General features: G+C 36.8%; 1 protein-coding gene across 1 annotated transcript; it reads right to left on the reverse strand.

Annotated features, from left to right (window-relative positions):
- Positions 1-1438: 1438 nt before the first annotated feature.
- Positions 1439-15417, reverse strand: LOC117292753 (short-chain dehydrogenase/reductase family 42E member 1-like). The gene is made up of 11 exons (XM_033774905.1): positions 15227-15417; positions 13854-14022; positions 12778-12873; positions 11773-11833; positions 8760-8878; positions 7302-7377; positions 6724-6806; positions 6492-6623; positions 4983-5112; positions 4419-4492; positions 1439-1856 (listed from the first exon to the last, which is right to left on the reverse strand). Exons 1-11 carry the CDS (start codon positions 15286-15288, stop codon positions 1638-1640), a joined length of 1221 nt encoding a protein of 406 aa, XP_033630796.1. The 5' UTR covers positions 15289-15417; the 3' UTR covers positions 1439-1637.
- Between the last annotated feature and the right edge of the window lie 2790 nt (positions 15418-18207).

The raw sequence follows: 18207 nt of genomic DNA on the forward strand, positions 1-18207 counted from the left end.
TAAATTCAAACTTTGCATTGTTTTCCTGCTGGCTGTGCTGGTGAACTGTTCTCATAGCTATAGGTTGAAGTGAACTCACAAAACAGAGCGCCACCAAACGTCCCTTTGAGGTAATTTTCAAGTAGTTTGCAGACATGCTTAGACAAACTGTTTGAATTGTGAATCAATCTGGAAACAACCCTAGCAGTGTTCTATTAAGTTTGTGAAATGCCTTGGGTATTTTAAGTTGTACATTAATGTTTTTGTTACAAGGAATTTGTAATTAGAAATTCATGAGATAGTGACGGCAGTAAAGTAAGGCTGAACCTTTGCATGGTGGGAATCTACAAAGATTTGGGGTAGCACCACTTAGCCGGGTAGGAATTGACACTTTGCATCATGGAGATACAATCTAGTAAGGTTTGCAGTAACACCATGTACATGAGTAGGATTTGAAATTTTGCATAGTGGAGATACAATCTAGTAAGGTTTGCAGTAACGCCATGTTCATGAGTAGGATTTGAAACTTTGCATGGTGGAGATAAAATTTAGTAAGGTTTGCAGTAACACCATGTACATGAGTAGGATATGAAACTTTCAATGGTGGAGATACAATCTAGTGTGTTTGCAGGTAACACCATGTACTTGAGCAGGTTTTGAAACTTTGCATGGTGGAGATACAATCTAGTAAGGTTTGCAGTAATACAATGTACATGAGTAGGATTTGAAATTTTGCATGGTGGAGATACAATCTAGTAAGGTTTGCAGTAATACAATGTACATGAAGAGGATCTGAAATTTTGCATAGTGGAAATACAATCTAGTAAGGTTTCCGGAAACACCATGTTTTATTGGTTCTGAAAACCACAGGTTCTTCTTCAGATTTAACATAACTCATACAGAGAGTTTCTGCAAACCTTATTCGACTGCAGTCAATACACGAATTCAGTTGGTCACAACATGAAGCAAGGACCAGCTTTATATATGGCCACAACTTGAGCGTTCAAGAAAGATCACTTAAAGTTCAAATATGCCATATCCAACATGTGGCAGAAGTCACCCCAATGTTCCTATACTCTTACACAATAGTCTTACACACTCTTCCCCTTGTGTACAGAATTCCCCTCTTAAGCTCCCCCTCCATTCCTGAAAAACCTTTACAAGAATTCCTGAGAATCACACAACATAATGAAAACACAATAGGGTTGAGGGGGTAGTACACCATGCCACATATCAAGCACCAAAAATATAAATATGACATATTACTAAGGCAGGGGACACTGTTGGTAATAACTCAAAATGATGTTGGCATAAAAACTTACTAGGTAAAGGGAAATGGATAGCTGTATAAAACATTGTGAGAACGGCTCCCTCTGAAGTAACAAAGTTTCTTCAAAAAAGTTAGGCATCTGAAAGCAGACAAGTTTGTGCAACAAGGGTGTTTTTTCTTTCGATATTCTCTTGCAACTTCAACGACCAATTGAGCCCTAATTTCACAGGTTTGTTGTTTGATGCATATGTTGGGATACATCTAATGAGCATACTGACCTGGGACATCAAACAAAGGTGATCAAATGCCTTTAATACTCAGTGAAGTGCAAAAATTTGGTCAACTTAAATTGGCCGTGGACACTGCTTCTGACGGCTTGATTATCATCTTAAAGTAAGACTGCTATCAATAGAATAAAGACGACAATAATGATGATCTTAAGCAGCAAGGATGAAGTCCAGTCACCACCAGGGTTGGTTTCTTTACCGTGTCCAAGTTGTCTTAGATGTTCCAAAGAGTCTTCAAGATCACGCTGGAGAGGTTTGTAGCCGAGCTCGGAACTAGCTTTGTTATGGCTAACAGTGTGATGTAATGCTGATTGGTAAACCTGAATACAGTCAGAAAATAAACATTGAATTACTTTTAGTGCTTGAATCTCATCTTACACATTTCCTTTGAACAAATCTTCTAATGGATATTTTTTAATAACTGTTACTTGCACTTAAAGACACTGGCCGCGTTTGGTAGTTACTCAAATTAATTGTTAGTATAAAAACTTACTTTGTAACGAGCAATGGAGAGCTGTTCATAGTATACACCAATGTGAGAAACGGCTACCTCTGAATTAATGTAGATTTTGAGAAAGAGCTATAGACTTCAGGCCTGAACCTTTTTTTATTATGCATCTGAAAGCACACAAATGTGTGTGAACGAGGGTAGTTTTTTTTCCCCTTCATTATTCTCTTGCAGCTTCGATGACCAATTGAGTCAACAATTTTTACAGGTTTGTTATTTTATGCATATGTTGGGATTAAGTGCCTTAAAGTTCAAGTTACCGACTCACTTTCAATTATGTTTCTTAACATCTCATCCTCAACAATAGCTACAAAGGTACCATTTAAAGCCATTATACACTTTCGGTAAACAGTATTGTTTTAATGTTTTCTCAAAAAGTAAAGCATTTCATGGAACAATATTTGAAGAGAAGTCTTTCACCATTACCATATGTAAACCCTGTAAATTATTTGTAAATCTGTAAACTTTTTTTGTTTTCTGTACCGAAAGTGTATAATGGCTTTAACAACTGACACTAGTTCATATTATTGCAATGCATCAATGCATTTGATTTCTCTCACATAATAAAGTACAGAGTGTACGTAAAATCAAAAATAATATTCTTAATAAGGAATCACAAATTATAATTGTTCAATGATTTCTTTCAACACAACACCCCTCCAGCTATGAAATTGTGTGGCCCTACTCCGCCGCCCTCGAGTAAACAACTCCTTATAAGGGAATGCTGCGCGCGTCGCGCGTATTGCGTGATGTGGCACAACTATCCTAGCCGTTGCTCTCGACCAATAGGAATGAAGAAACTGTCTTAAGCACAGGTGCAAGCTCGCATGTCACGCCCATTTTTCAACACTTTTTACTGGTCATAAACAAAGGTTTATAATACACACCAACGTGACGAGCTCTCCACCAATAGGAATAGCAAAACTGTCTGAGGTATTTATGAATACACATTTAACATCTGTGTTCATTGCCTTTCTCACTAAATCAGAAGACGTTTAATGACTTACAGATAGCAATAATTTGGGCAAAGCATTCACAAGTACAAACACAATGTTACATTATGACTGTTGCATAACATTTAACAACACACACTGTGAAACAGGCTGGCAAGTGTTGCCAAATACCACAGATGGTCTTAAAGGCCAACAAATATATGCCATAACAAAAGTAACCTGTGGGTATGGAAAGAAACGGGTGACTTTTAAGGGGAGAGAAAGCCCATCTGTAATACAATGTACACATATTACAAATATATTAAAAACTTAAGTTAAAGAACATTTGGATGCTGAAGAGAGCATAAAAGTTTAAAATATAACTGTCGCCATAAAGGGGTGTGTCTCCTAAATCCCAGAAAGCCAGGCATTAAAATACAGCACAAAAGATCATACAAATCACTAAACAACTATAAAAGGCCCAACACGCAGAAAAAGGAACACCGTATGACTTTAAGGAGAGACTTTAAAAAAAGCAAACCAAGACATCAAACTGATTCCTCGAGCTTACATAAAAATTCCGATAAGGGGGCACATATATTTAAGATGTAAGAGACTAAATATACTTCAATTCAATCAAGTCAATTCACATTTCGACAATATTACAAAACTACATTGTAATTCATAAATAAGGGAATCAATGTGTTGTGAAGAGGTTTTCAACTAGTGGTTTAAACCCACGCCGAGGCCTGGACTTGATAGTTTTACCGAGCCGAAGTCGAGGTAAATTATCAAGAACCAGGCCTCGGCGGGTTTAAACCACTAGTTGAAAACAGATTCAACACACTTTGATTCCCATTCATAAATACCTTTTCAGTCAAAAAACATCCAACACTTTTTGGTCAAAAGGTAAAATAAATGCAAAAATTATAATTGTTCAATGATTTCTATAAACACAACACCCCTCCAGCTATGAAATGGTAAGGCCCTCGGGTAAACAACTCCTTATAAGGAGATGATGTGCACGTGCTATCGCGCTATGTGGCACAACTGTTTCAGCCGTTGCTCTCGATCAATAGAAATGAAGAAACTGTCTTATTAGCACAGGTGCAAGCTCGCGTGTCACGCCCATGTTTCAACACTTTTTACTGGTCATTACCAAAGGTTTATACACCCCCCATGACGCGCTCTCCACCAATAGGAATAGCAAAACTGTCTGAGGTATTTATGAATGTTTATTATATACAAAAGACAGAAAAATAATAAACCAGCGGGAAGGGCGTGGAGGCATAGCCCAAATTAAGCCAGGTAGCTTGTAGCGGCTTGCCTTTACATAACATAGACATAAACTAAAGGTACATGCTTAGGACAACACAAAGACGAAACAGACAGACAGACAAACATACAGACGAACAAACGTCAGTTCAGACAAAAACACTTACCTCGGTCCGGTTGAGAAAAGGAACAAAGTGATAAACTGGCTTCAGAATAAAGTGCACAATCTCAAACATCAGGGCTGTAATCAAAAACAAAAATAAAATCATGTATTCATTGAATCAACTTCACACTACGCTAGAGTAGAACCAGCATACCTGTACAAAGCACAAACATGTCTTTTTACTAATTCAAAGTAATTGTCAAAACAACTTGAAACAAGAACCCAAACCAAAAGCAATGTGAATAACAAAAAAAGTAATAAAAAATAACATAGGATAACTCCAACAATATTGTCTCAATAATAATTGTTAACTTTTGTTTGATTTTCTATTTCGTTTGGTACTTGTCAGTGGGCGTTTCAAAATAAGCATGTTTGGCTTCTGTAAATGCCCTTTCCCCCCATATTGGTTTTCTCCGTATCCACTACATTTTATTATTTTCGTTTCATTTTCATTAAAAATTTTCTTGATCTGTTCTTGAAAGAAATTCATTTGTTTATTATTCTCATTTTTGTACCATAAGTGGAAATAAGCGTTGATTGTTGTTGTTGTTGAATAGAACAGACTTACCTATCATCCATAAGATGTTAAGCGGTATCCATGTATCAGGAAACTGGTAACCGAGACCAGTGATGATCGGCTTGAAGAATAAACAATTATTAATGGGCGTCTCGTCTGTTATGAAATAAGCTTGCCCTCCCTAAATTAAAAACACAACAAAGTAATAAAACCTCAAAACAAAATTTCAAAATAATTGGAATACGGTAACTTATTTCCTGTATCTTAAAGACATTGGACACTATTGGTCATTGTCAAAAACTAGTCTTCACAGTTGGTGTACCTCAACACATGCATAACGTTGAGGTTGCAAGATAATAATGAAAGAAAAAACACCCTTGTCACACAAAGTTGTGTGCTTTCAGATGCTTGATTTTGAGACCTCAAATTCTAAACTTGAACTCGAAATCAAATTTGTCGAAAATTACTTCTTTCTCAAAACTGTATCGCTTCAGAGGAAGCTGTTTCGCACAATGTTTTAATACTATCAACAGCTCCCCATTAGTCGTAATCAAGAAAGGTTTTATGATAATAATTATTTTTAGTATATCAGTAGTGTCCACTGCCTTTAAAAGAAATCAAACAAATCGGCTGCAAGAGTGACTGAATAGAGTAGAATGATATTTGTAAAAAATTCAAAGATCTTGATGACCTCTTACATAGAAACACCTATTTGTGGTGCGATTAAAGCCATTGGACCCTTTCGGTAAACAGTGTTGTCCAAGGCCCACACTTTGTGTACCACAACTTCTATATCAAATAACAAATCTGTGAAAATTTAGGCTCAATCGGTCATCGGAGTCGGGAGAAAACAACGGAAAAACCCACCCTTGTTTCCGCGCGTTTCGCCGTGTCATGACATGTGTTTAAAATAAATCCGTAATTCTCGTTAACGAGAACTTATATTGTTTTGCTGTTTTCTCAAAAAGTAAAGCATTTCATGGAATAATATTTCAAGAGAAGTCTTTCACCATTGCCTTCTGTAAACCCTGTAAGTTATTTGTAAATCTGTGATTTTTTTTTTTTTTTTTTTCTGAACCGAAAGGGTCCAATGGCTTTAAGGTAAATGGGTTGTTCGTCACAGTTAGTTATATGGGGACATAAGCCAATCCAGGCCAACAGGGGTGAAATTTTGAAAACATTTTTGGGGGTAAATTTACATGTAAAGTCCAAAGTAGATCTCATTTCATATTGCCAATTTCCTTCCTGATGAGTAACAACCAAAAAAAGGGTTAAAACAAGCGTTGACAAAAATGTGCCAATCTATGTTCAATAAAACCTTCTGTTCCCAGTTGTATTCTCTCGTATCTTGGTGTCTCTACTTTCACAGTTTTTGAACCAAAGGAGGTATCAAGACAGGATTTTAAGAGCATTGAATCATAGATTATGCTCTTTTCAGATGTACAGTGTGAATCATTTGTTGAATTCATCTGGGTCAACAAATGACTCATTTTGCTGAATCGCAACACATTGTCTCTAAAAACAGTTTATCTTTACTGTCATAGACATGCTTGTTCTTACCGCTATGTGTTTCTTTCCTGATGCTAGGCCCTCTGCTGCCAGTAAATGTCCATTCACAAGGTTGTCCACATGGACCCAGTTAGTTAACGTATCACGACTTCCTAAGTTGGCTTTATATAGTGATAACAGATTCTGAGGAACAAAAGAAAAGCACAGATATATTTCTTACAACTCTTGTGGCTTGAGACAATCCTTATTTCATAGCACTTTTAGGAAATATTGTTTTACTTACAACGATCCTGTTAAAATGTCTCTGTTCTCCTGCACCGTAGATGCCTGGTGGTCTAATAGAACATGTATGTAGTACCCCTCCATCTAAAAAAAAAAAATGGTTATTATACTAATTATAACACAAGAAAATAGAATTAGCTGATGCAAACTGCTTATGCTCCCATCACACCGAACTCGTTCTCACTATGAAATCAAAGATTCGTTTTTACAAATCCAAAATATGTGTGATGTTACTTACATATAATTTAGTACTAGTAGTAACGTTTCACTCCTAATCTAGGAGCTTCCTCACTATGTTCTGAAAAATGTTTGTCTTGGTTTCACACTATCACTCAACTATCGCAGTCCCTGCTCGCTCCCTCCTCACCGCGCACTTTACTATCGTCTTGCAACAAGAAAACATTTTCCAGAAGAGAACGAGTTTGGTGTGATGGTTGGGGGGGGAGGGGATGTTACCAACATAAGTAAATGTCCATGGGGTTTTCCTGAAAACGAACGAGTACATATCATATGAGTGTGTCTCAAAGTTGTAATTTAATAACCTTTTTGTTATAAATATTGAAAGAGTAGAATTCTTACTTTCTGTTTGTCTGCCGTTTGTTTTCTTAACTAGCTGTTCTGCAATGCTTTTGGTTCTAGAATAATCATCCGCATGCTGAAAACAAAGATGACCAGAGAAACATTATATTAAATTAAAAAAGTAACAAAAACCACATCCAATAAAGGTTTTCGTTTTTTACTGTTAGTTTGGCTAAGCATTTATTAACGGAGTACCAGTCATAGGGTAGATTGCAAGGAATTTTAGCTGGTTACTACACTGCCTAAAGGGAAAGTCTACTTTTGGTTTTTGGAACTGTTTTATTCTTAAAATTAAAATTCTTCCTTAGTCCAAAGCACATCAAACATGTCTGCGCCCAGGGTGGCTTCAAAACACAGAACAAGTTAGCGCTCTAGTCAATAAAAATAGCTCTATGAATATGGATCAATTAAGGAATTTTCCTTGCAAAAATTTTGTGTTTGTTTTAACTACAAATAACTCAACATCATCGGTGACATGGACTTTGGAATTTTAAATATAAGCACAGATAACAAAACAAGCATATATTATTGGAATTTTATCAAATCTAAGTCAACAAATTGTTCATCCTTGGTAAATTTGAACCCCTGAATCAGGTTTAAGTTGACAAGATAAAAAAATAAAAAAATAAAAAATGGTCAGTGTTGGGTTTTTTGGACCGGTATATACCGTGAGAAAACTTAAATAACCAATTAACTAGGCTTAAAGGCACTGGACACTATTGGTTACAAGCAATTGAGAGCTGTTTTAAAGTATAAAACAATGTGAGAAACAGCTGCCTCTAAAGTAATATAGTTTTTTAATGAAGAGGTAATTTCCCACTCAAATAATAAAAGACTTCAGCTGAAGCCTTTTATTATGCATCTGAAAGCACACAAAGTACTAATGCAACTAGGTTTTTTTACTTCATTATTCTCTTGCAAATTCGACGACCAGTTGAGCTTAAATTTTCACAGATTTGATATTTTATGGGGGATACACCAAGTGAGAATACTGGTCTTTGACATGTTTGACATTACCAAACGTGTCCATATCCAGTACCTTTAAAGCCATTGGACACTTTCGGTAAACAGTATTGTCCAAAGGCCAACACTTCATGTATCACAATTTATATATAAAATAATAAACCTGTAATAATTTAGGCTCAATCGGTCATTGGAGTCGGGAGAAAATAACAGGAAAACCCACCCTTGTTTACGCACGTTTCGCGTGTCATGACATGTGTTTAAAATAAATCCGTGAATTGATAATTGTTTTAATGTTTTCTCAAAAAGTAAAGCATTTCATGGAATAATATTTCAAGAGAAGTCTTTCACCATTACCTTCTGTAAACCCTGTAAGTTATTTGTAAATCTGTGAACTTTTTTTACACCGAAAGTGTATTATGGCTTTAGTACATGGTTCCAATAGAACGAGTGAGCAACTCTAGAAGAAGTGGACTTTTCAATCGAATAACTTACATTTTGTGGGGGTATAATAGGAAGCTCCGCCTCTGTCTTCATATCAAATGGCTCATGACCTAAGACAACGTTAATCGTACTAGTATAGACAAGCCTGGGTACATTATGCTTTATGCAAGCTGAAAAAAAGAAGAAAAAAACAAAATTTTTTATAATGATTTATTGACACAAAAAAAGGTCTCACCATAAATTAAAAGTTGTTTTATCAATGTATGGTTCTTGATTGTGAGCCTTAAAAGGGTGTCATTATTAGTATTTCATTTTATCACAACTTTTTGTTCCCAAAAGTGCCGCCTTCTGAAGCTGATCTACCCTCACAGTTATGCCTATTTGATCTAAACTAGGTCTAGACGCTTCTTCAGTGCCTTCGGAGTGGTGCTTAGTGCTCCAACCACCAAGGGAACTCATTTCACCTGCCAATTGTTACCAGGCCAAGTAAAATAATACCAGTTCAACATCCAGGTTTTTCCAAAAAGAGGAGGACCAAGCATTTTAATTCAAATTGGCTACAAATTCTTCAGTTTAAAGTTGCCACTTACTTTATGTAGTTACAAGTTCTTCTTTTTTTTAATTAATAAAATAAAAAATTATTAAAAAAAGAGTGCGGCCTGAAAAAGGATGAAGAGGCGATGATCAACTGGTATTTTGTTTTATTTGGCCTAAGTACCAAATTCCATTTTCTGTCTCCTCTGATGAAGATATCTCTTGGAGATTGCACATCTCCTTTGTCTTAAAGGCCTAGAATTTTATCTTTGACAGGGCATGGCCATTTAAATTGTGTAAAGAGCACTTTCCTTGTCATATCTGAAGGGACACTTTTGTAGGGGCACCAAGGCATAGGGCAACAGAGGCAATAATGTCCTTTGGGGCCTCCATGTAATCCCAAGCATGGTCTTATCTACAATCATGACTACCGGACCTTGACCGGGATGGGTCTCTAAAAATATCTCTGGAACATGGTCATTCTATTTCTCTAGCACCTTGAAAAGGACCTAACATGCTTAGGACCATTGAGTCAAACCAAAGTACAGTAACTAAACTAGTTACTAAAACTACTCTAAGTAGAAGTTGGAACCTTAATATACAGGATGCTATAAATAACTGGATGAAAATAGCATCCGTTAAAGTCCAATTATACAAATTATATTTTGAGTAAAAAAAAAAACCTGGCACATGCCCTCAGTTATAACAATTATTCTTGCTTTGTAATCAGCTAATGGTAGAATGCACTTGTCTTTTAATATCAACTGTAAGGTTTAAAATAAGTAAATCAAAGGTTTTATTCTGCTGGTATTTCAGGCATATCTAAAATAAAGTCCGAGTACTAGAAAATAAAATGAACTTTGAAACCATCAGAATAGCCAGCAAGCTACTAGAGGTTCATTTCTTTTTTAATGCTAGGATGTACATGTAAAGTATTTGTATACCTAAAGATAGATAGATAATAAACAGGGTAGATGGCCTTAGCTTTCGATCCAAATCGGACCTTCTAAAGATAGATAGATAGATAGATAAATAGATAAGACTTTATAATCCCTCACAGAGGAAACTAAAAAGGCCTTGACAAAGAACTGTAAATACAAAGATAAAATACAAACGATCAGTTACATTGAATCAACTAAAAGAATGCATAAAATACACACACAACTAGTAAAGTCATTACATACAACAGCAAGAAGACTTGGAAGATGATTTGTTAACAAGGGAGACAAGCCAGCAACATAGACTTAAGTACAAGTTGTTTAATGTCTGCCGCGCTGATGGAGTTCCGACTCTCTCAGCGATCCCCGCGACACTGGCGATATTCTCGCGAGACTGCTGGCCCCCTGCGGGACTACTGCTCTGACGCTGTGCAGTTTGGATCGGCAGCCAGCAGCTTCGCGCAGTGATCTCACCAGAGCAAGGCTAAACAAAAAAACTGAACCATTATGCCACCACCATGACAAGACTATCAACGCAACAAACCCCCAAAAACTTGTCAACAAGTCTAGCCACATTACAGTTCATCATTCCAACTGCTCATTAATAGCTGCCCGAGTTTTCTGTATCACCATATTCTGATCCTTCATTTAAAAAAAACATTTACTTCTGGATTTGGTCAATATCACAGCCATTAGAGATATACAGTCCTTTATCCCTCGTGCAATAACACACCACAATCTCAATTTAAAGGATTAATTATAAATTTATCGCCCAGTCTCCAGTATTTTTCTGATCGCTTTTTAGTGGTTTCTGTTTTTTATTGATTTTAATGTACCACTGTTTTTACTGTGTGCGAAAGATTATTGTATTGTATTGTATTGTATTTCATATTTTATTTTCTCATTTAAGATTTAAAAAAAAAGGTCAGAGCTTTTCTCTCTCTGCCGTTTCTTTGCCACTTTCAACAGCAATAAAGCAATGAAATACAGCACAAGTCATTGCAATAAAAAAAGTAAAGTTACATAAATAGCCGTATTGTAAACCACAGTCCATAGTTCATTTCATCTATGATAAAACACAGCACGTTAATCCGGAGGTCGTTGGTTCGAATCCCACTCTAGTCAATTCTTTGTTCAACCCCCAAAATCTATGATAAAACATTCACCATATTGGTCCTACAGTGTGTACACTACAATTTGTTAAGCTCTGAAAGAGTTGAGCATCCACGTATCAGTTTGAACGGCTGATTGTATGGTGCAATATTACAGAAAAGTAAAAAAGTGTATAATCGTATTGATAAACAAGGTTGACCAATAAGGATTGGTCCTGCAATTCCCAAGTGTGTGGCTGGAAATTTTGTGTGAGGAAATTTATTGTCACTTTGTCAAAGCTTTTTTTGCGGAATCTCATAGAAAACTTATGAACAAAAATAAACCCTTACTACAGCACAATTCAATAGAAAGGTCTAAAAGTATGGAAGCAAATTATGTATTGTGTAAGTAAGTCTTCATGCTGGTACAGTGTAGAGCTCTACAAATGTCAGATACCAGATTGTAATTTATGCAGGTACAATTAAATAATTGTTTTTTACCTTCGATGATATTCTCTGTACCGCCAACATTGATACTGCTTATGAATTCTTTTTTCTTCAACTGAAAATAATTGGAAGAGGTAAATTTAATCAAAAACATGTAATCAAAAAAAGCCTCATATAGCTGCCTAAGCACACACAAAATGATATGCGTAAAACAACCTTGCTTACCAGAATAAAGGTAAGTGGTCAGCTATAAACGACATGCAAACTGTGTGAGTATGACTCTTTCGTTTTTAACTGATGCAGCTCTATGGAAATGGGTCAAGCCCCTTCCTATAAGCACTCTACCAAGTCCATCAACAATATTCTACTCCAGTCTAACTGACAAGATTGGCCTCAGATGAAGAGTAGGTGGGTTGCAGCTCATGACACTATCATTCCAAAATCCATCAAATTCAAGTATTATCATCTGCTTTCCAAGCAACTCTCCTGAGGGTAAATGCTACAAATGTTATTTGTATTTATTTCATTTCTCGGGTAGATAAAAAGTACAATAATGCACAATAATTTGGTAAAAACATTAAAAGATACAGCAATGAGCAATTTAAATAAGGAGGAATGAAAAAGAAACAGCTGGAGCCCGAAGGATTGCCTAAAAGAAACACAGTTTCTGTCTAGAGGCTCTCCTCTCCAGCTGGTTCAAAGACCACAACTACATAAACTGTATATATAATACATGGAACCATATTCTAGCCAAAGTTAACTTACATAGTTTATAATAAAGTTGACTGTAAACAGGCCTTGAACTTCACTCTTAAAGGGGCATGCAACTCCCTTCTGGAAAGCCACACTGTTAATTATTGTAACTTAACAAAGGGCACCACAGCAAAACCACAGGGCAACAAGGCAATTAGGGTTACTTCGGGGCCTAAGCGGCATTGTTGTACATTTGTACTTGAACTTTGCAAGGGGCACCACAGCAAAACCTTAGGGCACCAAGGCAATTCCTGTGGGTGCCATGAGTTATTTCGGGGGCTGTGTAAATTATCACAAAATGCTTACCATATCAGCACCTGACATTCCAAAGGATGCAATATGAAACACAACGTCGACTCCCTCACAAAGTTTCTCCACTAACTCTCTGTCCCGAATATCTCCCTAAAGATCCATCAAATAAAAAAAAATTAAAAAAGGAAAAGATGAATAGCCTTACAGGTAGTGGACACTATCGGTAATTGTCAAAGACTAGCCGTCACAGCTGATGTGTCTCAACGTATGCATAAAATAACAAATTTAAGCTCAATCGGTCATTGAACTTGCGAGATAATAATGAAAAAAAAAAACACCCTGGTCACTCGAAGTTGTGTGAGTTTAGATGGTTGATTTCGAGACCTCAAGTTCTAAACTTGAGGTCTCGAAATCAAATTTGTGGAAAATTACTTCTTTCTCAAAAACTATGGCACTTCAGAGGGAGGCGTTTCTCACAATGTTTTATACCATCAACCTCTCCCCATTACTCGTCACCAAGAACGATTTTGTGCTAATAATTATTTTGAGTAATTACCAATAGTGTCCACTGCCTTTAACAAAACAAAGAAGGTAGAAATATAGAGTAAAAAACTATATCTACAATATCTGGAATGAGGATTAATCCTATCTTGAGTTAGGACGAGTAACTTGTCCTAACTTAGGATTGGCTCAATGTGTCCTAAACATCCATTACGGAAATTAAAGGAACACGTTGCCTTGGATCAGACGAGTTGGTCAATAACAAGCGTTTGTAACCGTTTGTTATAAAATGCATATGGATAGAAAGATCTTTTAAAAGTAAAATACAATGATCCACACAAACATGCCTCGAAATTGCATGGTTTTCCTTTTACTCTGCGAACTAATACGATCGGCCATTTATGGGAGTCAAAAATTTGACTCCCATAAATGGCCGACCGTGTTAGTCGACGAGGTAAAAGGTTGTCGACCAACTCGACCGATCCAAGGCAATGTGTTCCTTTAACTCTTCCTGAGACGTCAGATAATTCATTATTTTGGAAGACTTGGTGAAATCGATCGATAGCGAATAAAAAGGACTGAAGGACTGTTCAATTCAAAGTACATCAAAAATCTTTATTTAATCAAACCTGAACAAATTTGATGTCATCTTGGTAGTCTTCAATAGGGTTTCCTTTATCGGTGATGAGTACCGAGCATCCTAACATGTGTAGCGCCCTCGCTAGGTGAATACCAAAGAATCCACCACCTCCAGTAATGAGAACCTTTTGACCCCTGACTGATGGTACGTCCAAACTCCTGTGGAAATAAACACGATACCAAAGACTTTTGAAAAGAATAGTCTGTAAAGCGCCTAACGAACACTCAAAAACCATTGAGAAAGTGTTTTTGAAGAAAAAGGACAAAAGCTTACCAGATCCCAGAGCGAATTCCCAGGTTTATATTTTGAACCTGTCGCATCGCTTTGCAAATCCTTTGTTTTTTAGTTGGACTAAACCATTCTGTGAAAGGGGTGTTACAAGGCAGTGCATGCGTGCTGTCCGCACATTGCCCGCCTAGCCGTTCACTCAAAATATTATGGCACGCATCTTTTCAAAAGGACTTGCCTAGGAGCTTTTCTCGGATCTAACATGATGCTCTTGAACACTTGTAACCGTCTGTTTCATAATACAATGTATTAGTGAATGCCTACCAGCAAATCTTTTTAGTGTTATCCGACCCTGTTAGTATAATCATGGTGTAATTAGTGTTAACACAGGCAGGTCCTCATGCAACTAATAGGTATAAATAAGATTGCGGTTGATTCAAACTGAGAATTGGTGGTCTGTCTGATTTGAAATACTAAGGGGCCATCTTGAAAAAAAAAAAGTAAATAGTAAGGCCCTCATCCTCCTCTTTTTTGAAAAATCCAGACGATCAACTGTTTTTTGTTTTTATTTGGCCTTATTCGCTATTTTCCAAAAGTCGGTCCTTTATCATCCCGTTCTATAATATCCCCATGTGATCAGGTTTTGACCAATCAGTCAGAAAATGGAAACTGTCCAAGGTATTCATTAATATTTGAAAAAAGTTTTTACATTGCATTTTTGTACTAAACTGCAAATGTCAAACAAAAATGCAAATCTTCAAAATTAGTACAATTAGCCCCGATTTACCATGTTTACTTGGTCGAGTCATGGTCTAGTCTAATAATGGAGGTCACTGCTCAGTATACCATGCATGGACTGGGGATACTCCTAGAACTATTTTGGTTTCATCCGGCTATCGTCTCCCGTAGGATAGGAGTAGACTGGGGAGGCACAAATGTTGTAGCAATTGTCTTAATTATAAGTTATAAAAAGGAAAAGTTTCCGTATGGCGCCACCACTTTTTCATTCGATATGAAATAATATAGTATCTCATTTACCTCAATGAGATATCCCTTTTTGTAAAAATGAGTGAAAAAGTGGTGGCGCCATACGGAAAGTTATCCAAAACGAAAATCCTAAAAAAATATCCGTACCTAAGCACCTCCTCAACACGCTCTCTGTGTCTTTCAGGTCCAATCATCTTCTTTGCGGTCATCTTGACTTCCAAAGAATGAATGTTATTGTCACAAATTAAATCCAATCTGAACGAATTACCAATTAGTTTGTGCACTCTATCCCGTGTGATTGTCTGCAGTGAAATGACGCCGGTAGAGAAAAACAGGTGGTGGACCTTGACATCAATTAGTAAATAGTGGTTTAGCGCCCTCTAGCAGCCGTTTTTCAATGTGATTGGTGGGGGCGGGGAGAGGCTTGGGGAGGAAGGGACGGATGGTGGGGGTCATGGTTTGGCTGTAACGTTTTTTACCAAGTCGCACACATCTACTCTCAATAACCCACTATAGATACTTCCCATACCAAATTAAAGAAAGGGACACTGTGATCTCACCAACACCTTGTGTTATCAGCAAATACTTCCAAGAGTCAATGTTATAACAAGCACAAACAGTCACCGTGGTCAAGTGGTTAGACTGTAGGACTTGCAATCACAAGGTTGTGGGTTCGAATCCCCCAGCTAACCAATGACAAGAATAATTATTGTCGTCTAGTTACTGAATCACAATTTCTTGATTTGTGCAACTCATAATCATAGACGTTAAACCAAAGTTTGTGAGAGAGATTGGTTGTTGCCAGCTTGGTGTTTATATCCCCCTGTGGGAGTTTGCCGAGTTCCCTTGATGGGAAGATCATCTAAACAAACAAACAAACAACAAACAAATAAGAGGGTTTGGTTATGCACTTTCTCAAATAAACATTGCCTGGGTTAAACTAAGCTGGTTTGTTTGTGTAATTAATTAAGTTTTCTAATATTTGAAAAGTGACATAACTAATTATGTGCTTCTAGAATTTGTTCTGTCCCCTACTATTGTTTGGGCCATACTTTTATCAAGGCAAAAGGTGACTCAGGCGATTATGATATAATGGTACTGAAATAATAACATTTTGTCAGCAAAAGCGTACCCCAAAATATGGCGAGACAAATTAAAATTTAAAAACAAAAACATTAAAGATCTGAAGAGCAATGATAAACGTACTGCTAGCAAGAGGAATGCATTGTGACCCGACATCGTCCCGACAAAGACAGGGTCAAATTTAATAAAGCCGGTATTAGCGCAAAATTTTGCTAAGCACAGAATAGTATTGCTTAGCAGAAATTGACTACAAGCCCACAAATTACTTAAAATTGATTTGTTGTGGCCGGTGCCAGACTAAATATTTGCTTAGCAAAAGCTGACCATGTACCTCATTTGATGTACCCGCAAAAGGGACAGACAAGAGACAGACAAGTGAAAATAATTGTTTTACACTCGGGATTATTTTACAAAATACAAATAAGTTTCTTTATTTAACCTCATAAAAGTAGCATGATTAGAGATTTATATTTGTACCATTTCCCCCTCAAAACAATATTAACTTAAAGGAACACGTTGCCTCGGATCGGTCGAGTTGGTCTTTGAAAAGCGTTTGTAACCGTTTGTTATAAAATGCATATGGGTAGAAAGATGTTTTAAAAGTAGAATACAATGATCCACACACATTTGCCTCGAAATCGCACGGTTTTCCTTTTACCTCATCGACTAACAAGATCAGCCATTTATGGGAGTCAAATGTTTGACTCCAATAAATGGCCGACCGTGTTAGTTTCGCATAGTAAAAGGAAAACCCACAACTTTGAGGCAAATTTGTGTGGATCATTGTAATCTACTTTTAAAACATCTTTCTAACCATATGCATTATATAAAAAACAGCTACAAATGCTTTTTATAGACCAACTCGTTCCATCCGAGGCAAGGTGTTCCTTTAGTGACATAAAACTTACTCTCTACTGTGACCGTTGTACTGGTTTGGTCACTTTTTGGTCATTGCCTCCTACTGTCAGACTGTCCTCAATCAAATCATGTTGCTATTAAGTTATGACTCATAACCAATCTAAAGACTGGTCAAGTCTACTACGCACAAACAAAGTCTGTGCGCTTTAATTCGCACCATCTCCTTATAGCAACCTTTTAAATCATATTCATAAATACCTAAGACAGTTTATCTATTCTGATTGGTCGAGAGGGCATCACGAGGGGTTGTTTGAACGGATGATTTAACACCAGTAAAAAGTATTATAACATGGGCGTGACACACAAGCTTGCACCATCACACCCTGCGCTGTTAAGACAGTTTCTTGATCCCTATTGATCGAGAGCAACGGCTGAAACAGTTGTGCCACATCATGCGATACGCGCGACGCTCACATCATCTCCTTATAAGGAGTTGTTTACCCGAGGGCTTTACCATTTCATAGCTGGAGGGGTGTTGTGTTGAAAGAAATCATTGAGCAATTATAATTTTTGCATTTATTTTACCTTTTGACCAAGAAGTGTTGATGTTTTTTTACCGAAAAGGTATTTATGTATGGGAATCAAAGTGTGTTGAATCGGTTTTCAACTAGTGGTTTTAACCCGCCGAGGCCTGGTTCTTGATAATTTATCTCGACTTCGTCTCGGTAAAACTATCAAGAACCAGGCCTCATTGGGATTAAACCACTAGTTGAAAACCTCTTTACCACACATTGATTTCCTTAATCAAAGAACAATGAGAGAGCCATAAATTACTTATTTGACAATGTATTTCAGGAAACAAATCTTAATATGGCACATGTACTTGATGAACGATGTTGAGCCTCTTATTAAAGAGACATTCTTCCCAACCAATCGGGTCCCTCCTCTGGAACAACTTCAGTCAACAAGGTTTCTCTTAAAGACACCTGACACTATTGATAATTGTCAAAGAACAGTCCTCTAACTTGGTGTATCTCAACATATGCATAAAATAACAAACCGGTAAAAATTTGAACTCAATTGGTTGTCTAAGTTGCAAGATAACTATGAAAAAAAAATGTAAAAAAATTGTCACACGAAGTTGTGTGCTTTCAGATGCTTGAATTCGTGACCTCAAATTCTAAACC

Source organism: Asterias rubens, chromosome 7 (genome assembly GCF_902459465.1).
Source record: "Asterias rubens chromosome 7, eAstRub1.3, whole genome shotgun sequence".
In the NCBI taxonomy this organism is placed as follows: domain Eukaryota; kingdom Metazoa; phylum Echinodermata; class Asteroidea; order Forcipulatida; family Asteriidae; genus Asterias; species Asterias rubens.